This window comes from Macrobrachium nipponense, chromosome 25 (assembly GCF_015104395.2).
Source record: "Macrobrachium nipponense isolate FS-2020 chromosome 25, ASM1510439v2, whole genome shotgun sequence".
Classification (NCBI taxonomy): domain Eukaryota; kingdom Metazoa; phylum Arthropoda; class Malacostraca; order Decapoda; family Palaemonidae; genus Macrobrachium; species Macrobrachium nipponense.
The window spans coordinates 62,974,299-63,000,485 of NC_087214.1; the positions used below are offsets into that span (position 1 = coordinate 62,974,299).

Below are 26,187 nucleotides of genomic sequence, written 5' to 3' on the forward strand. Positions count from 1 at the left end.
AGAAGTTCGATCTCAGTGTCACTGCAGACGTTGTTATGATCACCTGCGTTCATTCGATGGGGCGAAAGGCAGACCCCCAACCCTACCCCGTCGAAACGTACAGGATAATTTAACATGTTGGTCCTTAGAGGGAGAGAATGATCGCGCTGCAGACACTCTAACGTAAGTATGTGACAGTGCAGCTGTCATTCAGTCTATGGTTGGGGGCGTATTGATTTGGGAAAGACGTCCCTTTTCAATAATCTGCTGCGAGCGACGACGACGAACCCTTCGCTGACGAAGAATTTTATTATCATTTTTTTACCAGTTTTTTTTAGCGACGCCGTCTCGTCTTACATGTCATGTCTGGTCTTTTTAACGTTTACTTCTTCTATTACGTTCTGGAAAGATTAATTGACAGCTCGTAAAAAAGGAAAAGAAAAAACAAACGTTTTAAACTCCTCAGGGATTGTTGTCGATCTCCCGATTAAGAGACGAGGAACCGAAATGTTGATTTCGCCCGTTTTAGGGTGAACGTTAATAATTGTCCCCCTGAATACTTGTCGTCATTTGGGCTGTCATGCTACTTAGGGGCTTCCTCAAGCCATATTTTAATAGCACCTGCCCTTATTCGATATACTTAACCGATATATATTCGCAGAGTAATTATCACCAGGCTATTTTTAGGGTGGCTGGAATCTCGTGTATTTATCGTGACCTTTCTGGGTCTGATTGTTTCTGAAATATTTTCCATGAAACTGGAATGATTTAAGGGTATTAAGTATTATTTTCTGGAATATTTCCATGAAACCGGAATGATTTCAGGGTATTACGTTTAATTTTCTGGAATATTTGCAAGAAACTGTTATGATCTAGGGGTCAATTACGTTAGTAAGTTTGCCATCAACTGGTATTCCAGAAGGAATGAAAATCATGGTTTATAACTTTTTCCACCTCGGTAAAAATGGACCCCTCCCCAAAAAAGGAATACCCCCCAAAAAGGAACACCACCAAGTAAAATTGGTTATGGGGATGTGGGTTTTTAAGGTTCGATAAATGGCAAAGAAAACAATTTTGCAGCAATTTCATTTCAAGGAATAAAAATCACGCGAAATACAAGATAAACCATGGTTCAAATTTCCAACCGTACTTAACCCTAGACCTGGGTATGTCTATCATGGAGGGGGAAGTGGGTATGTACTTGGGAAATGGGGTCTTTGGATACTACTAGCCTGAGCAGCAAGGTTAAAGTAAGGTATGCCGAAAAACACTCATCCAAAACAACAGTACTATGGTTTATGTCTGTAATCATAACTCACAGTAACTCGACCCAATTAACCTTCCCTGAAACAACACAACTCTGCTATTCTCCAAGGGTGGGGTTTTGCCCCTCATGGAGCCCCTCCCCAACCTGTGGTTGAAGCCGTGGCAGGCTGCATCCTTGCTTAAGCTGTGTGAGATAGCGGTTTTATACCAGGTCAGGTGGTTTGGCTCCCTTTGGCCCTAAACAATTGGTTAAAATTGTGGTAAATTTTTGTTTTAAACTGTAGGCCTAAGTGTATTTCAGAATTGAAAATATGATTTTCCTATGTTTTATTGTGTTTTGAATATTTCTGACATTCATTTTGGTAGCAATTTTTAGTTTTGGAGATACTGGAACCCACCCCCCCTTATATCCTACAATTATGGGGCCCATAGTGAGAAACATGGGTAGATTTAGGACGTATTGTATCTAGGCTATAATAAAGGGTAGTATATTTAGGATATACCTATTTATCGTAATCTAGGGTATTGGGTGTTTACCTGACCAGTTGTAGGCAAGGATCCTTACTGACCTAGTGTGAGGTGTCGCTTTAACTATTGATTTATTACTTTACTGAAATGACTGTCAAAAACATTTAGTAAAAACAAAAAAAGAAGTCATATCGGCTGAATTAACCCAAGAAACAAGTTAGGCATCTGCACCGAAGGAACCATGACTAAGAAGTGAAACCAGTTTGTCAAGCAGAGCCTGAGTCCAAAATCCCGCATTAACGGAACTTAGAAAAAGTGCAGCCGGGTAACAGCATTTATTAGTGAATATCTTGGTGACTAATGTCCTCTGAATAATGGTATGATTTTTCCATTGAGCATATAGTATTAAGGAGACCTCAGAATGGAGCAAGTAGCAAAAATTATGTTTTATATTTATTTATAGTGACTTGTTGAGTAATGTGACTAATTTATCATAAAGAGCATGAAGGGTTTGCTTATCCTACACCTTTTGTAGGGGAGCTGCATGGGAGAGATATACTGGGTTTTTGTATATTTGTAAACTATAAAAAAAAACCCTCGTCGTTACCACCAACAGCAGGGGATAAATTAACTTCTAATATGAGTTGGAGAAATATGTCTTTTCTCAGAGACATTCTCCTTAAAAGAGAGTAAAATGTCGGTTAAAAGGGATACGTATATCCATATCTAACCTAATCTTACCTGGGGCAGTGTGCCATCTTGTCTGACCTCCCGCCATACTACTATGATCTGTGTAGCCTCTATCCTGAGTAAACTATTGTATCTTGATTTAAACCTTAACCCCTATATCACACTGGCTCATAAAGGACTCTTCAATTCATCTTATGAACCATAGTTTGAAAAGTAGACCTTTGGATACAGCCACTTGTCGTTTACTGTAGTGTCATAACCTTTTGTCTGTAGGCAATAATGTTTATAAGTGCTGAAATGGTATATGAAAAACACTTTTTTCTTGATTTGGACAGGATTATCAAGAGAACTACTTAATTAGATATTTTGTGTGTTAAAAAGGCTATTTTTTAGTTCTACACTGCATGGGTTAAGGATATCACGTATACATCTGAGTTTCAGAGTAAGAAATTACCAACAGTCTTCCAAAAATAAATTAGTTTTAAGAAAATCACAGTGGATTACAAAATTTTAATTTTCTATCTTTTAATTAAAAGACTAATTTATCCATTATCATGTTGGTGGAAAGCAAATATCAAATCCAGAGTGTCAAGATGTGATTCACTTTTGAAACTCAGACATTTTGCAAATTGACCTAAGTGGAGTAGGTTGTGTTTAGTGGCAAATATACAGTTTAGCCTAAGCTTGTAGAGTAGGTATGGCATATTTTCAGTCTGGACCTGTTTTTTAACGGGAGGCTACAGGTGGGATGCATTTTTATGTGAAACTTGTAATATGGGCCCAGGGTCAAAGACCCTGTAGAAAGTTAGGTTAGTTCATTCAGTTTGTCTCCTTTCCCCTTCATTGACTGTGTCTCCATGAAATGTATTTTCTCACAGGCTACGCATGGTGGTGGGAGGTTAGGTAAGTGGGTTGCAATAATTTCTATTGGGACTTCATTGCTACCATTTTCTTTTGGGTTCATGTTTCCAATCTGGTTAGAAGTTTTCTCTTTAAGGTGCCTTCAAATATAACAATCAATATAGCAAAATCATTTAGGAGAGGGATATTATTTATATTAATAGCCTGAGGTTGTGCTGGATTAACTTTTTTTTCTAAGAATTTTAAAATTGTCTAGACATGATAACTGCAGTTCTTATTACTGGGCATACAGCTTCTATCTCAGTATATACAGATTTCATGTGGTAAAATAAGAACAGGTCATTTTAGTTGTCTATCAACACAGCTGTTGTGTGACTCAAGTTTATAGTACTGTAGTATATATATTTCTTAGAATAAGGGTCTTGTAGTCGAGTGCTCCTATATAATACTGTAATAATGTCTTGCTGTACATTTGTTTGTTATTATTTGGGTGAATATCTGTCAAACAAGCAGCCTTACAGTTTTATGTTCCTTATGTTTGTTGACTTACTTGTGAAACTTGTCTGACAGTTTTTTAGACATCGAATGAACATCGTCATTTATATTTTTCTTTGAAGACCTTGAAGTTAGTATTAGTTAGTTTCCAGGCTTTTCAGTGAACCCACTGATTTACAATTGTGAGCCCTCATAGGGCTAACCTTAAGTATTTGTCTGTTGTTTGTAAATGAGTGGTGAAAAGGAGACCGAGACATTCATGAAAGTAGTTTGATGACTATGTGGCAAGAGACCCCTTTACCTTTGAGTCCCACAGCACTTTCTGGTTTACATACATTAAATATAATTTACAATATTTTACTTCAAATTGATCTAAAGCACCCAAGGAAATGTAAGCAGTGGTGTTAGCATGTATGCCTTTTACCACATCAGAAATATTTGATCATAAGGCTCTTTTTATTGAATGAACTTTGTCAAATTGCGGTGTAGTTTATTTGGATGAATGAAGGTCTGGTCACATGACAATTCAGGCTTTTCTACTGGGAATTCTGTATAGCTGAATACTACTGTAGTTTTAATTATTATGCTTACTTCCCTCGTAGTTGATCTGTACTGGGAAGTCTCATCTTTTTCAACTTGAATGAATATGGGCATGTGCAACTAAAATATGTTACAGTTTTGCAGCGAATGCAAATTGGTCACCTGTAGCAGATGAGAAACTGCTTTTTTTTCATGAAACTTACCTGTCAGATATATATATAGCTGTATTTTCCGAAGTCCGACAGAAATTAAAAAACTTACGACACACGTAGTGGGAATCAGGTGGTTAGTACCCATTCCCGCCGCTGGGAGGCGGGTATCAGGAACCATTCCCATTTTCTATTCATAATTTTTCTGTCGCCGGTGTTGTAAACACAGTTTTCAGCACCTCCGTCTTGAATTTAGGAAACTTGGCTACTATAAGTACCCCTTTTTGATTTTTTGGTATCTTGACTTTTGGATCGGTGGCTAGGCACACGTTAATTGTGGATTTGATTGATTTTGGCTTGATTTCTCTTTAAATAAGATGTCTGGTTCTAGTTCGGCTAGCGCCAGGTTTTGTACCAAGAGTGATTGTCGAGGTAGGCTACTGAAAGCATCAGTAGACCCTCATACTTTGTGTAAGAGTTGCAGGGAGCATGATTGTATGTATGAAAGTCGCTGCAAGGAATGTGAGTGTCTTTCTGATTCTGGATGGAGAGCGTATGAGTCCTATCTTCGTAAGCTTGAACGGGATAGGTTAAGGAGGTCTTCCTCCAGGAGCGTTTCAGGTAAACGTCAGGAAGTTCATGTTTCTCCTACTAACCCTCCTTTAATGACTACTCCTAACCCTGTAGTGTTGCCTTCGGGCCCTGAAACAGTGTCTGTGGAGGGTAATACCCTTACGCTTATCTTAGAGTCGATTCGTAATTTAGAATCCAAAGTGCTCGCCTTAGAAGGCAAAAGTGAAGGTGCAAAGTGCAGTGACAGTGCTCCTTCGTTTGTGGAGGGTGCGTCAGATCGGCCCCATTTCGCCTCTAGGCCTAGACCGCTGCCGGACTCCCAGGTTTCAGGGAGAGGGCATGTCGAAAGCCGCAGGAGGGTTACGGGGAACGCCCACCGATCTGACGTGCCTTCGGCAGTATCTGTTGACGCTACCCAGACTGCCAAGGAGCGTGCGCGTGCACGTCTCCTGAAAGAGTGCTTCTCTTCTTCAGAGGCTTCCTCCCCGCACAAGGTGTGGAGCTCTCAGTCTGTTTCACGCCCGCTGAAAAGGAGCGTTGGTGATCGTGACGCTTCACGTCCAGTTTTTGCTCTCGAGCGGCGATCTTCGCCTGAGAGTATGTTCGCAGCCTTCCCGCCACAGAAGAAACGTAAGGAGTCATCGGATGATGACTTTGTTGAGCGCCCCAGTCGCTCCCGAGCGCGTTCAACGGCAGTTCCTGGGAGAAGGAAGAAGGCGTCTTCTCGCCCCTCGCCTTCTCACAGGATCAGCCCGTCACCTGACAAGGAATCCTCTCCTACTGAGAAGATTCTGCGCTCTTTGCAGCAACAACTTGCTGATGCTCTTTGTAAGAGAGGGACGCAACCACGTCCCAGGAGAAAGGATGACCGTCTTCCTGTGAAGAGATCTAGAAGGTCTCCCTCTCCTTCTCCTCGCTCGTCTATCTCTCCACTTTCTTCGCCTGCTAGAGTTCGTGCGACTCCCCAGCGGCTCTCTAGAGGACGTGAAGAGGATTTTACTCGCTCTGCGCATGAAGCGGTATTACCCGCTCGTAAACTTGCGGTGCGAGAGCTCGATATTTGTGTGGACGCTTCTGTGCAAGTTCAGCATCTTGACGCTCGGTCGGAAGCCAAGCGAGCGCCAGTGGCATCTAAGAGTGCACTGGCGGAAGCAGAGCGCGCGCGAGATGTTAAGCGCGCTTTAGTGAACGTCATACGCACGCCAGTGGACGCCAAGCGTGCGCCAGCGGACGCCAGCAGCGCGCGAGTGGACGCCAATCCCGCGCTAGTAGCAGCCAGGCGTGCGCCAGTGGACGCCAGGTGTGCGCCAGCGGACGCTCGGGTGGACGAGGATGTGGATTTTCGTCGTCACCCACCTGTTTTTGATGAGACTTTGCAAGTTACTTTGGGTCTTAGAGAGACAACCGGAGTTTCTATTAAGGAGTCAGCTTTGCCTTCCACTTCACAGCAACGCTCCTCTTGGAAACTTAGACCAGATAGTCTTAGTTCAGCCTTACTTCCTCCGACTTCACCTGTGTCGGAAGCAGAGGTTAGCGATGCTTCGGTTGAAGTTGATGATGAGAAACCTTTGGCGGCAGTCTCTTCTGACTACCAGGTATTGACCCGCCTTCTTCAATCGGAGTTTGGAGATGCGTTTCATCCGGAAGCTCCTCGCTCTCCTCCCTCGCAACTTTCTTCTTCCAAGATCAACAAGGTCTCGGCATTTGTCAGAATGAAGAAGTCCCTTTCAACTAAGAGGGCTCTTCGTAAAGTCCATGACTGGATGGAGAAAAGGAAGTCTCAGGGAAAGACTTCTTTTGCCCTGCCACCTTCGAGACTTAGTGGGAAAGCTGGCATTTGGTACGAGACGGGAGAAGACGTAGGTATTAGACTTCCCTCGTCAGCTCAAGGAGACTTCGCAAGCATTGTGGATGCCTCGAGGAGGTCTCACCTGTCCTCTTCGAAAGTTTCCTGGTCTACTACGGAAATGGACCACCACCTTAAAGGCCTCTTTCGGACATTAGAGGTCTTTAACTTTCTAGATTGGTGTCTGGGAGTTCTGGATGCCAAGTCTAGGAGTTCTGACTTGATTAGTCTGGGGGAGCTGTCCAGCGTAATGTCGTGTATGGACAAGGCCGTCAGAGATGGTTCGGAGGAGCTTACAGCTCACTTTTGCACAGGGCTCTTGAAGAAGAGATCCCTGTTTTGCAATTTTACAGCTAAATCTGTCTCTCCGTCACAAAAGGCAGATTTGCTCTTCGCTCCTTTTTCGGATCATCTCTTCCCCCAGGCTATGGTAAAAGACATTGCTACCAGCCTACAGGAGAAGGCCACGCAAGATCTCCTCGCACAATCTTCAAGGAGACCTGCGGTTCCTTCGTCCTCGGGAGTTTCGATTCTCAAGAAATCGAAGCCCTTTCGAGGTAGTTCTTCCTCGAGACCAGCCCCTCGAGGAAGAGGCACTTCCAGAGGCAGAGCCACTGCGCTTGCCAAGAACAAGAAGTGAAACAGAAGTCCTTCAGTCACCGGTTGGAGCCAGCTTCAGCTTTTTGCGCAAGCCTGGGAGAGAGAGGTGCGGACAAATGGTCCTTGGACATCTTAAAGAAGGGTTACCGGATCCCGTTCCTGAAACCACCCCTGCTGTCTACGACACCCAGGGACATGTCACCTTCTTATCAGGGAGAAAAGCAACAAGTGCTTTACGATCTGCTAGATCAGATGATTGTGAAACACGCCGTAGAACAGGTCTCCGACCTGAATTCCCCCGGATTTTACAACAGACTGTTCCTGGTGCCAAAGCAGTCGGGGGAATGGCGACCGGTACTCGATGTCAGCAACCTGAACCTCTTTGTCAGCAGAGGTTCAAGATGGAGACACCTCAGTCAGTGATGGGAGCCTTAAGACCGGGGGATTGGATGGCTTCACTAGATCTCCAGGACGCGTATTTCCACGTCCCCATCCACCCCCAGTCCAGGAAATACCTGCGGTTTGTCCTGAAAGGAAAAGTGTTTCAATTCAGGGCTCTCTGCTTCGGACTCAGCACTGCTCCGATGGTATTCACCCTACTGATGAAGAACATTGCGAGGTGGCTTCATCTTTCCAAAGTCAGGATCTCTCTACCTAGACGACTGGCTCGTACGAGCCTCCTCGAAAGACCGGTGTCTGGAGGACCTTCACACGACCTTGTCGTTAACGAAGTCCCTGGGGCTTCTGGTGAACCTCGAGAAGTCACATCTGACCCCTTCTCAGTCTTTAGTCTATCTGGGGATTCAGATGGACTCAGTGGCTTTTCGGGCTTTTCCGTCCCAGGGACGACAACTAGATTGCCTAAGCAAAGTGTCAACCTTTCTGGGGAAAGAATCATGCTCGGTGAGGGAATGGATGAGTCTGCTGGGGACCATTTCCTCACTGGAGAAGTTTGTTTCCCTAGGGAGGTTGCACCTCAGACCTCTTCAATTCTTCCTGTCGGACAATTGGAAGCACCAAAACAATTTGGAATCGATTCTGGTGTTATCGGAAGAGGTAAAGGAACATCTAAGATGGTGGACCGACCCTTTGAAGCTCGCAGAGGGTCTTTCCCTCAAGCTTCAGAGCCCCGACCTAGTGTTGTTTTCCGACGCGTCTTCCGCGGGGTGGGGAGCAACACTGGGGGGGGAGGAAGTGTCAGGCACCTGGAGAGGGGAACAGGTGTCCTGGCACATAAACCTCAAGGAGCTGGCAGCAGTTCATCTGGCGCTCCAGTTCTTTCAGGACGAAGTCTCCGGCAATGTGGTGCAGATCAACTCGGACAACACCACAGCCCTGGCATACCTCAAGAAACAGGGAGGAACCCACTCTCGATCCCTGTTCTTCCTTGCAAAAGAGATCCTGTTATGGGCGAAGGCACACGACGTCTCTATCCTGACTAGTCATATCAGGAGTAGAAAACGTCCGTGCAGATCTGCTCAGTCGACAAGGTCAACTTCTGCCGACGGAGTGGACCCTTCATCAGGAAGTATGCCAGAGGTTGTGGAAGTTATGGGGATGTCCTCTCGTAGACATCTTCGCAACTTCCAGGACAATGAGACTCCCGCTGTACTGCTCACCAGTTCTAGACCCAGGAGCAGTAGCAGTAGATGCCCTTCTTTGGGACTGGACGGGACTAGACGTATATGCCTTTCCCCCGTTCAAGATCCTAGGGGAAGTAATAAGGAAATTCGTGGCATCAGAGGGAACGAGGATGACTCTCATCGCCCCCTTCTGGCCAGCGACCGACTGGTTCACAGAGGTCATGTCTTTTCTAGTAGACTTTCCGAGGACTCTGCCTCCAAGGATAGATCTACTCAAACAGCCCCACTTCGAGAGGTATCACAAAAACCTCCCCGCTGACTGACGTCTGACACGTTCAGACTATCCAGAAGTTGGCCAGAGCGAGGGGTTTTTCAAGACCTGTGGCTAAAGCGATCGCAACGGCAAGGAGACCTTCTTCTATTGCCGTATACCAATCCAAGTGGGCTGTTTTTCGGAGCTGGTGCAGGAAGAAAGGCATTTCCTCCACCTCTACCTCTGTGAGCCAGATCGCAGACTTCCTTCTCTACTTGAGGAATGAAGTTCGCTTAGCGGTGCCTACGATAAAAGGCTACAGAAGTGTGCTTTCTGTAGTCTTTAGGCATAGAGGGCTGGACTTAGCCAATAACAGAGACCTTCATGATCTCCTGAAGTCTTTCGAGACTTCGAAGGTATCTCAACCAAGAGTTCCTTCTTGGAACTTAGACATTGTTCTAAAGTTTTTGATGTCCAGTGATTTTGAACCGCTCAACTTAGCTTCGCTTAGAAACCTTACAAGGAAGACACTTTTTCTAACTGCTCTGGCGACGGCAAAGAGAGTTAGTGAGATCCAGGCAATAAGCAAGCATGTTGGGTTTAAGAACTCTGATGCAGTTTGTTCTTTAAGCCCTATGTTCTTAGCAAAGAACGAAAATCCTTCCAACCCTTGGCCCAAGACATTTGAAATCAAGGGTTTGACAGAGATCGTGGGTAGTGAGCCAGAGAGAGTCCTGTGCCCTGTCAGGGCTCTCAAATTCTATTTAGACAGAACGAAGGACTGTAGAGGACCTTCGGGCAACTTGTGGTGCTCTGTTAAGAAGCCTGATCTTCCCATGTCAAAGAACGCGCTTTCTTTCTTCTTGAGAGACACCATTAAGGAAGCTCATTCCACATGTAGTGATAGTGACATGAAGCTTTTAAAAGTGAATGCCCACGAGGTGAGGGCTATTTCGACCTCGATAGCCTTTCACAGAAATATGGCACTCAGTGACATTTTGAGTGCCACATATTGGCGGAGCAACTCGGTGTTCGCTTCACACTACCTGCGGGAGGTGAAAGCGACATACGAACATTGCTCGTCGCTTGGACCATACGTCGCTGCAGACACTGTTTTGGGGGCAGGAGGTAGCACTCATCCTTTCCTTTAGTGGTTAGGTGAGCTTTTAATTGTGTGTGTTTTTTGGTTGTGGGGTCGACCGCCCGAGGCGGATCTCCCTTCTTTAGTCTAGTTTAGTGGAATACCTTTGGTGGACTAGGCCAGGTGGTTTTTTACTTCGTTGCCCTCATTGTATGGTCAATGGTCTAGTCACATCGTGGTCATGCCCCCGTTGACAGATCATCTTGAGTGCACCAGCTTATAGGTCTCTACCTCGCTGGCAACTCTAGTAGCACAAGCAAGACTTATGTGGCAGTAACCACGAAGCCAGCTATGCTAACAGGTAAGGAACCAAGATATCAATTATCTGCATGTATATGTTTCCTAAAATTCTATTCTGTCTCTTCCCACCACCAAAGGTGGGATTCAGCTATATATATATCTGACAGGTAAGTTTCATGAACAAAATGATATTGTAATGATACAATAAAGTTTGTTCATACTTACCTGGCAGATATATATAATTTAAGTACCCACCCACCTCCCTTCAGGAGACAGTGGAAATAAAATTATGAATAGAAAATGGGAATGGTTCCTGATACCCGCCTCCCAGCGGCGGGAATGGGTACTAACCACCTGACTCCCACTACGTGTGTCGTAAGTTTTTTCATTTCTGTCGGACTTCGGAAAATACAGCTATATATATATCTGCCAGGTAAGTATGAACAAACTTTGTATCATTACAATATCATTTTTGTTTATCTTTCATTACATCTACAACTTTATTTTCCTTACAAGTTACTTCATTGTTCTTAGGACATAAGTTTAACTTTTTATTCATAGCTGAGTTTTACATGTGTATAGATTCAATCCTGCTCTAGAGTAGCCTGACATCGGACCTAGTAAAAATATGTTTTAAATTGTAATTCATATACATTTTAGTTGTTGTCTCATGCTATACAGCATTGAAGATAAAAGTGTATAGTATTCCATACTGCTGGTGAAGTAGACAGCATATTTGTATGCAACAAATATTAATGATCTTGCAATTTTAATTTGCCTAAAAGTAGCATTGTTAAAATTCCTAAAAGTAGCATTTATAAAATTCCTCTTGGATAAGTTTTGCTATAAAGTGCAATGTTAGTAATACATTGTACCATTGTTTTTGTACAAAACAGTGCACCATGCACCTAATTTTTATTGTTACAGAGTAGTATAGCCTCCTATAAGTTTTAGCTGTGTGTAATAATGTGATTCAATTAGCCAAAATAAAAGTTTTACTTTAGTCTAAATTTGCTGTTGAGTACGTAGTACATTATGTACATGGGGTTTGCATAGCTTTAAGCTTTTAACATATATTTCTGAACTACATTTGTATTATAGTTGAACTGTGGGCATTTTTGTTGGGAGATACTTTAGTAATAAGAGTTCTACGTATTTAGTAATATGGAGCAACTGTTTATAGCTACAGAACCCTTACTACAAGGACTTGAAGGCGTTACCCCAATTAGATCCCAAAACTCCATGAAAACCTCGTTCATTCTGAGCTACATTAGGATAAGTTGCTTGAATTAGGCTCATAACTATTGTTAATCAGAGCACCTGTTCATTACTCTTAACAAGTTGGTGATCTAATTTATGTCAGGTGATATAAGTAACTACTAATGAATATAATCTGCAAATTCATATTCTTTTTAGAGAGAGAGATTTTGAAAGCCTGATAAGGTATCATTATCATAAACCAGGAGACCCTGCTAATAGTACTTTGGTTCTCCAAGGTATAAATGGAATTGTCTAACAAAATCATGGCATCTCCTCTAAGGTGAAACATTCTTTTAAGCCGCATGGAGTTGATACCAGAAGGCAGACATTTACAGTTAGAAGTAATGGTGGTCTTAAAAATATACATTAGGGTGCCACAGGAAGTGATCGGTTGATGAAGGATTTGAGTGGAAACTGACCAGATTTGTCTTTCCACTCTGGCTGCTTGCAAGCACCAAGCAGTTGCTTGTTTCAACAAAATTGGTAATAAGTGACTGTTGGAAATGTTTTGTAGCTCAATAATATCTATGTAATACATAGACCAGCATGGATTAACGTGGGTCTTTGCTATATTTAACCCCTAGTGGTTGCCATTAAATTACAATAAACACGAAGTTTGCTGTGTCTTTTATAATTCAAGAGCAGCTGTTAATTGAGTTGACCATCTTTTATTGTTAGCCTACTAGTGTTGACATATGAAACTGAATTTTGTTGTTTATTTTATTCATAAGCAGTTTGCTGCAGCACAGACTTAGGCATGTCATGAAATGTAATAATGCATGTCATGAAGTATTAGTGCCTTTTAATCAAAGATACATGCATGTGCTCAGGGAATGTTATTTTTTTTTTCAAAGGTCTGACACTATACAGTTAGTTTCGTCGTTTGTATTATACAAATAACAGATGAACCTTTTAGTAGGACAAGGAAGGATTCAAGAATTATAGCTGCTTCCATTTTTGTGTTTGTCTTTTTTCGTCAGAACGCTTCCTTATATGTTGTCTGCCTTGTAATGATTCGCTCTCTGTCACACACGTGTGTCTCCATATCCTGAGAGAGAGAGAGAGAGAGAGAGAGAGAGAGAGAGAGAGAGAGAGAGCGAGCAATGGTATTCAATGTGAAAGCAGACTGTGAGACGAAGTACTTATATGTTAATGCGATGTCTCTAACCGCCGCTAAACCATAGACCTATACTTTCTCCTTTAGTTACCCCATACTTGGCCATAGCTCATGGCGTTTAGTTAACTAAAGCTGGTTCACTTAAAGTAGATTCTTGGGGGAGCCCTATGGCTACGAGACGTTTGTTTGGAGGGCGCTGATTGGCTGGGAGCTGCCTACCTCCCGGTATCAGCCAATCAGCGGCCTCCAAACAAACGTCTCGTAAGCATACGGCTCATCCAAGAATCTACCTTAAGTGAACCAGCTATAGTTAAAAGTAGATTCACACACACAGGTTGGAGTTGATAAAAGATTAACATATTTAACAGTTGTAGGCAATTCTGGCCAGTATTTTTATTAAGTAATAATAATAATGGTAATAAACTCTGAGGGTATTATGTGCGCTCGTATGTCGAATATCTTGGAATCTCGTAGCAGAGTTAGTGAAGTTTCTATTTTCGTCTTTTTCGCATTTAAACAACGTAGAAAGAGAGGGCATTTTTTTTATGTTACTTTACGTAAGTCCAATTATAACGGTACATACTGCACTTGGATGGTTTACTCAAACGGTAATTGTCACGTTGGGAACAAGCTACTTTAAGAAAGAACACGTTAGACTCTCTCTCTCTCTCTCTCTCTCTTCTCTCTCTCTCTCCTCTCTCTCTCTCCTCTCTCTCTCTCTCTTCTCTCTACTCTCTCTCTCTCTCTCTCTCTCTCTCTCTCTCTCTCTCTCTCTCTCTCTCTTCTCTCAGCAAACTATCTGTTTGTGCGGTTATATTAATTGAACTTTGTCACATTTTTTCATCCCATATATAATAATAATAACTTGTCATTGAGGTTATATTTTAAGAATTCGTTCGACTCTTCAGTGTGTGAATGTTCGTCCATAGTTCGAATTGGTCTAGCAGTAGACTTTATAGTTACACTAGTATTCTCGGACGAGACAAAAGACTTAAAGCTTGAACTACTGTTGCAGAAGACTAAATAGATGTTCTTGTACTGGGTATATATAGCCAATGAAGTGTAGGCTTAAGTTCCAGTTGTGTAAAATCATGGCTATCGGGAAATTTGGTTTGAGGCCCGTAGATAGCCAATTAATGTAGGCTGAAGGATTCATGAAATGGAACTGTTCTGTAGTTTAGAACAACCAGAAAGGAAATGTGACTTGTAATTGTTCAGTAATACAAGCAGTCGAAAATAAAGTTGATAGACGTTTTAATAGACGATGGATCATTATTATTCGTGTTGAGATATTCTCTTAGACCTTTTTCTCTCCTGCTCTTACTACCACACTAACTTAACAACGGCTCAGATATATACACAAAAATAGCTCGTTGAAGGGCTTCTGTGACATGCTTTTAGATCAATGTTGATTTATTTTTCTATTTTGGTATTGTATGTTCACTTTTCACCTCCTCGAAAGAAGGGAAAATATTTAGGAAGCTGGAATAATGCTACGGCATTTGAGATACCACGATTTTCCAGTAGTACTAGAATAATCTTAGATATATATTTATGCCTTGTCTTCCGTTATGGGTTTTGGAAAATATTCAAACAAAATTTACCTCTGTTCGAAACAGTAGGCTATATATAGGCCCCAACTGACTTTCCACCATCTCTGCGCAGTTGTTTCAACATCATTTTCAGCGTTGAATGACCTCATAGTCACATAGGTCCTAGTGCTTGGCCTAAACTTTGTATTCAATTCAATCCAAACTATAGGCTGAACCCCCTTCACCCCACAAAAAAAAAAAAAAAAAATAGCCTAAGCCTATCGATCTGCACGCCAAGCTAGGCCGATGAGGTAAAACCCTCTCAAGAACCGACTGACCTCCTCGGGTCGTCTATAATGGAATCATGGGCCGATATGTTCATCTAGAGCAGAGAGAGAGAGAGAGAGAGAGAGAGAGAGAGAAAGTGATCGTTCAGCACGGGCGGAGGCCATATAAGTGACCCCTAATCATCTTGTCAAGACCACTGCCTTGGAGTTTTACCTTCCAGCAACGTACGGTGCTGTGGAGGGGGTAAATTTTATTTCTTTTGGGAAAGCCTATACTATACGTGCCGTATGTAGGGTGGTTTTTATGGTTAGGTCTGTGTCTATATATATATCTGGCCTGTCAAAAAATATGGCCAAACTTTATATATGACATTGCAATTGCTTTGTATTATAGCAGACGCGTGATGTTTAGTTTTATGACCTTGTTTAATTAATAGGTTTTTTTATTGTTTAGCATGGCGTGTGCTTCCTGTAGACGGTGTTGTGTGTTATATAATATATATTATATATATTATTATAATCTATTATAATAATATAATATATATATTATATATATATATCATATATATATATATATATATATACTTATATAATATATATATATATATAGATATATATATATATATATAGTATACACATGCTTTATTTCAGTACTTAAAACATGCACTTATTAACTTAAGAAAATCGAATACAAAAACACCTCTTTTTCATGTTGTTGGAGCTATAATAAACAACCAAAATTATGTGGTTAGAGAAACGCACGTATTATTAGATATATTTATTTGATGTAAACTATGAAGATTCCTTCACGGCTTCACCACCATTCATGAGAACTACATACAATTCAATTGATTGAGCGTTGGTCATATTTTAAGAGTTTTTTTTTTCTTTAACATGAAACGCATATGGACGGCACGGTAAATTTAGCTACGAGTTTAATTTCTATAATGATGAATTTAAATATATATCGTAAGATTAAGGCAAGGATATGAAATTTAAAATAAAAAGCGTTCAGTATTTGTCCTTGCACGATAGATAGCTGCTCGACCGTAGTATTCCTTTTAAGCTTCATGAATGCAGGTAATAGCGTGAGCAATATTTGGTTCGTGCACCCCTTTTAGTCACAGTGATAAAACAGTGTATTTTTTATATATAAAATACGCTTTTGAAAGTGGTATAACCAACCCGGCATTGACTTCGGTCAGTGAACTTCATATCGAACCCTTCATCGGTCGCACACTCAACATAGCTATTAATAGTCAGTGGAAAGCATATACCATAAATGTGACCGAACGAAACATTCACATAGAACTTGGAACTTGATTCTAAACTATGGAGTTGAAGTGAAATGTACGAAGAATTAAATATATTTATACTACATTCCCTCCCCCCCTTCCACGATAACTCCTGTGAACCTTTTAAAGGCTTATTTTGATTCTTAAATACTACGGAAAGATTAGATTAGAATAACAAAGTTGATAAGCACAGAGAGAAGTTGCCATATGAAAAGTGAACAAAAAAATTTCTATAAAATTAAAAAATTTATTTTTTTTTATTTGCGTTCAACGAAAATTTATGAAACCATTTTGAAGACCGGGCATTTTCACAGGATTATATTATATAGCAAGTATGACAAAATAACTAGACAGTTACCACTCTTCGAAATAGAAATAAAATTAGCCTTTAGAATGAGATCAACACAAGTGTTTTATCTCAACTTGAAGCCGTTGTACGTTACGCTGATGATAATGGGGGACATTTGCGAAAGATTTCTCGGATTTACCGATGGTAGGTAAAGTGGAACTCCTGAAGTTTATATATACATATCCTGGTTGGTTTATAAAGCATTTAGATGAACCAGGCCGTTCGAAACAGTTGGTTGCTCAGTCGTATAATAGGCGATGCTGTCGTTGAGAGCGAATTGATTGGTGCGTTTCAAAATTGAAAATAATGCTAATAGGTAGGAGCTATGTCCATGCGTTGTTAGAACCATTACGGGCTGCTCTATGAGCAAGAACCCGTGCTGGCTTAAGGTCAGCTTAATCTAAAACAGCATGTTAGAATCATAAACTTATTTTTATAATGTGTCTAGTTGTCTGACGTATTCCGAAATGAAAATAAAAAAATCATTTTTATTTATTATATTTTTGGTGCTTGATAATGTTGGAAATGACTCATCCTAAGGTTGACACTCAAGGAGAATAAGGGGTGTATGCAAATACTTTTTGATTGAATTATACGAAAATAAAATGCTTACTAGCTGTTTATCCCCAAATGTGAACCATATATGATTTTCTACATTTATTTTAATTTATTCTACAGGCTGATTAATTGGTTCAGGGTATTGCCAGCCAAAAATATAAATAATTTTTTTTAGCAACTGTTGAAACGATGTCTAAAATCCTATATATTAGAGACAAAAAATTTGACAGTATTTGGGAAGCAACTGGTTTACCATTTCACTTATGGTTCTTTGCAACGTCCCCTTCTTTAGGGCCCTTATCTGCAACCCCTATAATTCTTTTGACTGTATCTCCGTTCATATTCTCTTCCATCCTACTTTCCACTCTCTCCCAACAATTGATTCATAGTGCAACTGCTTTGAGGTTTTCGTCCTGTCACACCTTTCAAACATTTTTTTAATCTCAATTTGCCATTTCAGCCCAAGTGACGTGATAGGCCTAAATTCTATATTCTGTTGTATTTCAGATAACTGATTATGTTATCCTTATGTCCCAATGTCATTTGGCCAAATACATGTCCATTTTTTTCTTCATTATTATTTATGCAAATCCGAGACCGTGGATAACCGGGAACTGCCTGTATTCCTAATAAATGCATTTGGGTTTTTTTGTGAAATTGATCTCTGAACTACAGATAAAGTGGCGAATCTAAGCTTCTCTCCATTTCTTTCAGACGTTTTCGACAGTGGCCACCATCGTGAGGTATCAGTGAGGTCCTAGCCTCGAACACCAATCCACAAATGCCAAGATGTTGTCCATGTGTGGGCTGTTGTGCCGCATGTTGCGGGGATGGCGGCACAGCGAGGCTGTCATGCTCATGGCCAAGGCCCTTTCGCAACCGCAGTCGACGCTCCTTGTGCAAAACATGGTCGACTCGTCTTCAGGTTTGTAAATGCTTGATGCGTGTTTGTCTTGCAGTGATCAGATGTAGAATTTTGATTCTGGAACGCTTCTGTTTCAGGAGGATGTTACGTATTGGTGTTCATTTTTGAGATGTAATTCCTCTCTCAGTATTTCACAGGTTGCATTCTGTAGGGGGCTGTTGAAGATAACTATTATTATTATTATTATTATTATTAGGTAGTCCCCAGCTTATGACGTTCTGAGGTTACGACGCTTTTCAATTGTATTCATCAGAAATTATTACTACCAGGTTTACTCAAAAAAAAATCCAAAATAATCAATATCTAAGTTTTTTATGAAAAATGCAATAAAAATGCAGTTTACATAGTTTTTGATACACCCAAAGCATTAAAAGTAAGGTTTTCTTAGGATTTTTGTCGATTTTCCAGCTTAAGACAATTTTCGGCTTATGATGCGTCTCAAGAACGGAAGCCCCGTCATAAGCCGGGGACGGCCTGTATTCAGAAGATGAGCCCTTCTCATTTGAAGCGAGCCCATAGGGGTACATTGACTTCAAATTCAAGTGCCATAACGTGTGAATCAAATTTACCTTGTTCATTGTATCATTTACAGGAACAGTGACAGTGAATGAGCCAAACAGTACATCCGCCTTTTGTCAGAATAGCAGTGACGGCACTGTTGGTCAGATGATATGGCGTGATAATAACAAACAAGCTGTTATAGTCATCCCTAGGGTAAGGGCTGTTTGAGTTTTTTATTTTTTTTAAATGTACGGAAACTTTTGTCTGGACTTTTTGGAAACTTAAGCTAGGTAATGTGACCTTCTCTGGGTTGAACTCCTAACTGTTTTGATGTGAGTTGATATTGATGAATATCTTTCGCCTCCAAGCTGAAATGAAGATAACGTTCACTGGTGTTGTTATATGCTCATATTGCACTATATAAATCAATCAATCAATCATTTCCTGTGTCCCCCATGGGGATGCACAGGTCCTTAATGAACTCACGCCACCACGTTCTGTCCTGAGCTAACTCCTCTAAATCTCTCCAACACTCATCTCCTGCTGCCTCATTGTTCTCAATGACATCTACTTTGGCCTACCTCTACCTCTATCTCTATCTCTTCTACCAAGGGCAACCCACCCGGATGTATCTCATGCTATTCCCTGTCTTCTGTACACATGGCCTAATCAATTCCAGCATTACTTCTCTAATTCTGTTGTTTGATATCCTATCCCTCCAATTATTTCCAAATATTTTTCTGAGTGCCTTATTTTGAAATACTAAGACTTGAATTGTACTATATGCAGTATATAAAGCAACATTGTACAGTACGTATCTTCTTTATACAGTGTGATATACGTACAGTAACAGTTCTTTGAATGTACTCCTCTAAAATAACAGATACGTTATGAATATATTTTGTTTGTGATTTATTTCCTCATTATTAATCCCAAATTCACAATTTATGTTCCCAAATAATTTTGTCTTGTTACATATCTTCCGTACAATATATATGCAAAGCCATTTGTAATGAAGGCCTTCAAGTGTTCGGTTCTCATAGAGGCTGCAAGTCAGCAAATTGTAGAACCACTACCGCAGATTTCATTGTACGTAGACATATAGCCCATATATAGACATATGTATAGTATATTTATATATATATTCAGGTGTGCAGAGCCAGTTTGATATGTGCTGGAGCTCTTTTATATACATATATGTATATAAATATAATACACACACATATATATTATATATATATATATATATATATATATATATATATATATATATATATATATATATATATATATATACACATGTATATAATATAAGTATTTTAGAGGTGTTTTTCATTTCCATGGATTTTGCATTTCTGCGTGGTTTTTGGAACCTGTCACTGCAAAAAAGTGGGATAGCATGGTAACATCGGATTTAAGGAAGAATCATGAAGATTCTTGTATACTACTATACAGTATTTGTATAATTCATCATTAAATTTATTTTTTTAATTTGACGTGGTTGGATTTTTACCGTACGTACGTAGCATATGTGTAATACTGTAAACTCTTTGTTTTTGTTTATTTCAGCAACAAGTAGATCTGAAACGATGGACACTCTTTCTTGCCTCGTCCTTCACCCAGGGTAGCCCACACAGTAAAACAGTTGAAAATCATGAGCATAATGCAGGGAGCTCTGATGTCTCGGGAACTGTTACGATCCTTCTCGAAGCCTCTTACCGAGATCACGAAACTGACGTGGCTTTCGATCACCATGTCATGGTAAGATGGTTTGTTTAGATTGCAAAGTTCAATTAATGAGACTTGTCCTTGCTTCTTGTAGTTAACATCTTGTTTTGAAACTTAAATTTTTTTTTTTTAATCCAGTTCAAGTACCTGGTCATTGATTACAAGCTAATTGTTTTTGTCATTGTCAGTAGCTTTGATCTTTCTGCTGTTTTATCTCATTGCTCTTTTACTTACCTACAGCATTTTTACACAATTCTAAGAACAATCTTGTATGTCTTGTAGCATAGTCAACTCTTGGATTTTAGGAGTGAGGTCTTGCTAAATAAGACCAGGTTGAATGTGTCCATAGCACCAGTTTTCCATGAAAAATCATGAACGCTTTGCAGTTCTTTGAGGGGGCCAGCTACTTCTTCTCAGGTTGTAGTATTCTACATTTGTATTTTCAAGTCTTGACTCATGGCTTTTGTGCAGGTGGAACATCTGTCGCAGCCGTACGCCTGGAAAGCCCGGGGCACTTTTGGTGTGATTGTTATGGCCACTCCTCCTCAACTCTTAGCTATGATTCAAGCCTTCTTCAATAATGCCCTTTTGATAGATGATGATTTTATCATCACAAAGATAATGAGTAAGTATACAACTGCAATCTTTAAATATCTTGTAATACGTACTGCAATTGTTACGACAGTACAGCGGACCCCCCCCGGTATTTACGTTCTCAAGATTTGCACTTGTGTAGTATTCGTGGGTTTCTCAATGTACCATATCTACCCATTATTCATGGGAAACTTGCCTATTAATGGTATTTATCATGGAAAAATATTGATAATTACTGTATTTTCATATCAGTTTCATGACTGCACTTTTTGTGATAAAACTATTGAAATATTCGGGTATGTATAAGCATTTTTAGAGGGGGATTAAGTATATTTGCAGATTTTAGCTATTCGGGCGGTAGGGGGTTCTGGTACGCATCCCCTGTGAATAGGGGGGTCCACTGTATAAACTTCTTTCTATGCCTTGCTTTCAAACTGTATCACTATGCCTTGCTGACCAGGATATTTAGTGGGGTCTGAGGGGTTTCTCTGTCGATGAGTGCATGTTTTGCCAAAAAAAAGAAAATATTTACTATTATGAACTTTTTAAAATAAATTGACATTATCTATATAAAGAGAGAACTTGGCATGTTTTTATGCACAATGAAGACAATAATATTAATTGTATGTATTTTGCAACAAAATAGGTCTCAATTAGGTCAGTAGCAATGGGGTATGTGTAAAACAGTCCCAAAATCTCAGCTTTTTCATCATTTTAGTCTCATAACATCACTTGAGAGTCAGGTTTTACGGTAAGTTTTAAAGAAGGAGAGTCGATATTCTACCTAAACTATCATCCTAAAACCTTTAATTGTCATGAAAATATAAAAATACAGACTGCTCTGTGAAAAAGTTTGCAAATGGGGGAATTTTCCATTGAATGATGTGGAAGTGTTCCACAGAAAAACCTGCGAAAACCGAAACCACGAATGCAGAACAGAGGCTTTTTTGACAACTCTTATGATAGTTAACATTTCTTTCCAGCTGTTGATCTTGTTGGTGAGCCCTCAACGCTTGATGATCCTCTGAGTATCCCTGAAAGTGTCACACCAGGGGGCCCACTTGCAGATCGAGGTCTCAGCCAACTGGAATATGCACGGAGTATTTCTCCGTCCGGATTTCCTGGTATTTCTGGTTTCTAGATTTTTATCTCTACTCTTGCTGTTGTATCTATAATTCATACCTTGTCTTATAGATGCAACTTGGACAGTGTAAACAAATATCGCTTCTTTTAGGGAGCTGTTGTGGTAAAGAAAGTCAATTGTACTGGCATTAGATAATGTGTTGTTAGTTTTGGTTTAGATACAAATTTGATAATTGATGAGTTAATTAGTCATGACAAAGACATAGAACTTTTTGCTCAAGAAATGAATGAGCTTTGTTTAATAATTTTTTTTAATACGGTATTTTTTAGTCATTCGATTAATTTATTATTCAAAGGCTGTGAAAACTATTAGTATTGTAGAATAAATATAGTATAATCAAGATAAAGGTTTTGTTAGAACTATCCTGACTTGGTGTTGTGTAGATCTTCTTTTGAAGACAGAAAATTGAAATATCCCTTAAATGGTTTATGCACTGTCCAAGTTGAATGTTTTACTTTATTCTGTGTATAGTCCAACACTGTGCAGTATAATAAGCTCTTTATATTTTCATTTTATATGCTTGCAAGTTATTCATGCATTTACTTCACACTGTGGAATTTGCAAGCTAGAATATGCCAGGTATATATGTGTTCATTCAGCTTGCTAGCAATATTGGTGTTATTAGTTTTCGTATCTGATACTTCACATGCAATTTTTCTTAGTTTTTTTTATTTTTCCTTTCCACTGGGTGATGCTATGCTTCATTTGGTTTGAATTATTGTTTCATTATTTTTTTCCAGGCATAGTAATTACTTTTAAATGCTTCTTTGAAATAGACATAAAGACAATGTAGCAGTTTTGTTTTCCAGAATAGTAATCAAAATTAAAGTTGTTTTACATTATTTCACTGTTTGTAGGGTTTGGCCTCAAAAGAGGGACTGATTTAAATCATTTTTCAATTTTGAATATTTATAGTAAAGGTTCAAGTATTCCTTCAGAGATTTCCAGGATTAGGAAAATGGCAATATGTATTTGTGATGCACTGCCACTTTTATCCTTTTTACCTTTCATTTGACCAAGCTTTCTCATGGGGAATGCATTGTTACATTGTCTTTTTTTCGGTTGCTTTTATCTTCGTCTTGTTATGAGTTGGGACAGTCCTCAAAGCCTGGAAATGTCACAAGAAAGAGTGGAGATAATGAGAGAGTTGATCAAAGCAGGTTAAGTGGCAAACCAATTAATCTGGAAGTGTTGAAATAACTGCTTCATAATGCAGTTGCATTGTGTTCCTCCTTTCTCGATATCCTTATGTTCAATTTTTTTATTTGGCCCCCTTCCCTCAATGAACCCCTGCTTTCACATGACTTCCAGCAGGGTAAAGGTACATACATACTGAACTTATTTGGTCATTGTTACTGTTGATGCTGTTTTGGTGTAGTTACTCATTAGAATATGGTATTCTTTGCCTTCCTCTGTAGAATATTTTTTGTCATGAAATGCATTTAAGAACCCATGCTGTCTTGTAATTGATATGCAATATTTTTCCCTATTGCTGTATTCTTAGTGGCATCCTACATTCATTTTTATCTCTCCTCAGATATATTTTGTATCGGGCACTTGTGACATTATACTGGCTTTGTTTTACTTGTTCTTTCTCAACTTATGAACAAGACGGGAGTGAGAATAAAGTCTAGTGTAGCATCCAGACTTTATAGTACTTTATTTGGATGAAGATTTTTAGTTATTTCATTTAAATCCTAGTTTGCTGAATCCTCATCTAAGAAACTTTGTTTTACTTGATTTTGCATAAGATTTAGCATAGTGTAATAGATAGTATATAATAAGCTACCTGAATTAAATTTTTGATTGAGTTATGTTATCCATTAAGTTACTTCTTTTGTATGTAGGATACATGAAAGCTTTTGTTATCATTCCTTCGTCCAGTTATGTGTATAGTATTTAGACTCCAAACCTGTTTATTTTTATTTTTTGCAAATTTGCCTCAGGATTGTTGATACTGAAAATTAATTTTGATTGATTTCCTTTATTTTATTTCTTGAAATACTTTGGATTTTGACACGAGAATCAATTTCCTAACTGAGAACTGGAAAAAAGTATATCTGATGCGGGACTCTCCGGTCACTCTCCCCCCCATGCCTGTCTCACTGTAGATTCTCCAGAGCTCAGGAGATACAACTCTCTTACTGAAAATTGGTGCTGAGGGTCCGAGTGGCGGGTCTCTTTGTCTCGGTGTAAGTTTTTATGTTACGTTTTCTTTTTTTCTTTTTAGTTTATTATTTTGCAAGTTCCTATGGATGCATGCCATTGTTACTGTTTCCTTTTTATTTCAGTTGACTAGCAGCAGTTGTTTTGACTTGGCTAATGTTGCACGCAGTATGTGGGCTTTGCATGCAGTTTATTTTTTATTGTTTGATGTATAGGATGCATGATATCATAAGAATCTATTTCACATTTCATCTGTTGTCTTATTAACTGCGGTATTTATGTAGTAATGGTGTTTATACACCATCCTTTATGATATACTACTATATATTACAGTAGACTAGTGTCTCTACTAACTGCAGTAACAAATCATAGGAATTTTGTAATGTAATGAATTAAGAATGGTATTGTGTTACTACTTATTCAGTCATTTAAAAATGTTATGCTATAATTTGTTTGTTTGGAAATTAATTCAATTATGAGATATTTGAACAAACTTCAAACCCCTTACAGTACTTGTGTTTAAACTTTAAATCCCAGTCAAGACTAACCAGCAAACTGAGTATCAGGTCAGTTGCTGGTTAAAGTGAATGAGGCAATGACTAAAAATTTAATGGACCTCTCCTACATCTTGCCAAAAGTACTACTTGACTTGGTATTGTCTTCCATGTAGATTTGTACCGCAGGGTCTCCTGCTGATTTTTCATTTTTTCTTACCTCTTTATAATGTTCATTTTCTCTTATCTCTTCATATTATTGTCCGTGTCCCCAAACAGTCATCAATGATTTCACTCCTTTGATCCCAAGTTCGAACCTTTTTCAGACTTTTACTTAAATATATTTTTCACTTGTGCAGTTTTAGTGTTCTTGTGAGCAAGGGGTGGAAAAAATATTTTTGGCGGGTGGTAGATGGCAGTGTAAGTATATGTACAGAGACTTAAGCATTCGCTGCTTGGCTCCTCCAGGTGTCTTGCATGGATGGAGAGGATCATTGGGTGTTCATGACAAGTTTGTGTGTGTCTGTGTTTGGTCCTAAACCCAATTATTCTGAGCTGTACTGAGAGGTCCTTTGCAACGTCCATTTGACCTTGGCTGCATTGTTATCTGGATTTTAACTTTTTGTCTGTTCTTGTTGTCTTTCTGTCATGCTTTTTAACTTCTCCTTAATGTTTCAGTGTTCACTTCGTGTGAGTCTTAGAAATGTGACTCACTGCTTATGTAAAGTGATTATAACTTTTACTTGATTGCCATTGGTTGCTACAGATTTGATCATTGGTTTTCCATTCAGGCATATTATTATCCAAGAGATAACAGTATCATTACCAAGATATTTTCTCCTTGGTTTCGTTGAGATGATTATTGGCAGATACAGTACATGTATATTTGTGCATGTTGGTGTAGCTTGTGTACATCCAAGCAACTTAGTGTTTCAGCCTGTTTTTGTACAGATGGAAGTACAAAAACAAGTGAGTCCTGGACACAGCTGTGTGCTTGTGTGTGTCTCTTGTTTCATGCTTGTAATGTTAGGTTCCAAAATTATTAATTACTTATTGGTAAGATTAGGTTTTTCTGGAGTTAGTGCTACCTTGTTTTGAGCCTATTGCCATTTCAAGTGCTCAGGAATCTTGCAAACACAAGGTTTTTGTTTGCTTGTACTGTATTTGTATATCTTTTATAGCATGAGGATTCACTTGTGAAGACACTAGATATTGCTACAGTTTGGTGTACTTATTGGGGGTAAGCAAAATATGTTCTACAGATTTGCCTTGGAAAAGGGCCCACGTAAGACTGGCTTTTAGACTCTGTATGGGATGAGATAAATATATGGTAGCAGGAAGGGAAGAGCTTTCTGGCATACAAAATTTGTTGCTGTTTTCAGTGTTTTGAGTCAAAGAAATCTGCTGCCCTCCTATCACTACCTTGTTCACCTGTCTCAGGTTTTTAGCTAAGTAGCACATAACCGGCTTTTGTGGACCAGTCAGGTAGATCCTTATGTTGTCAGACTACAGATGTTGTAGTCCAAGCAATATCAGATATGTTAGCACTAGTG

At 39.5% G+C, this 26,187-nt stretch overlaps 1 protein-coding gene across 7 annotated transcripts in view; it reads left to right on the forward strand.

The window, feature by feature from the left end:
- LOC135199452 (uncharacterized) overlaps positions 1-26,187 on the forward strand; it is a 107,984-nt gene continuing 81,797 nt past the window's right edge. For 3 of the 7 annotated variants that reach the window (XM_064227510.1, XM_064227511.1, XM_064227514.1), the window contains exons 1-6: positions 3-162; positions 17,797-18,007; positions 18,600-18,721; positions 20,078-20,269; positions 20,708-20,861; positions 21,814-21,954. In XM_064227510.1, the coding sequence (XP_064083580.1) occupies positions 17,872-18,007; positions 18,600-18,721; positions 20,078-20,269; positions 20,708-20,861; positions 21,814-21,954 (745 nt within the window). In that variant the 5' untranslated portion in view covers positions 3-162; positions 17,797-17,871. Of the gene's footprint in view, positions 163-16,585; positions 16,669-17,796; positions 18,008-18,599; positions 18,722-20,077; positions 20,270-20,707; positions 20,862-21,813; positions 21,955-24,085; positions 24,167-26,187 lie in introns of those variants that run through there. The other 4 variants (XM_064227515.1, XM_064227508.1, XM_064227509.1 and 1 more) reach the window with 4 other exon arrangements.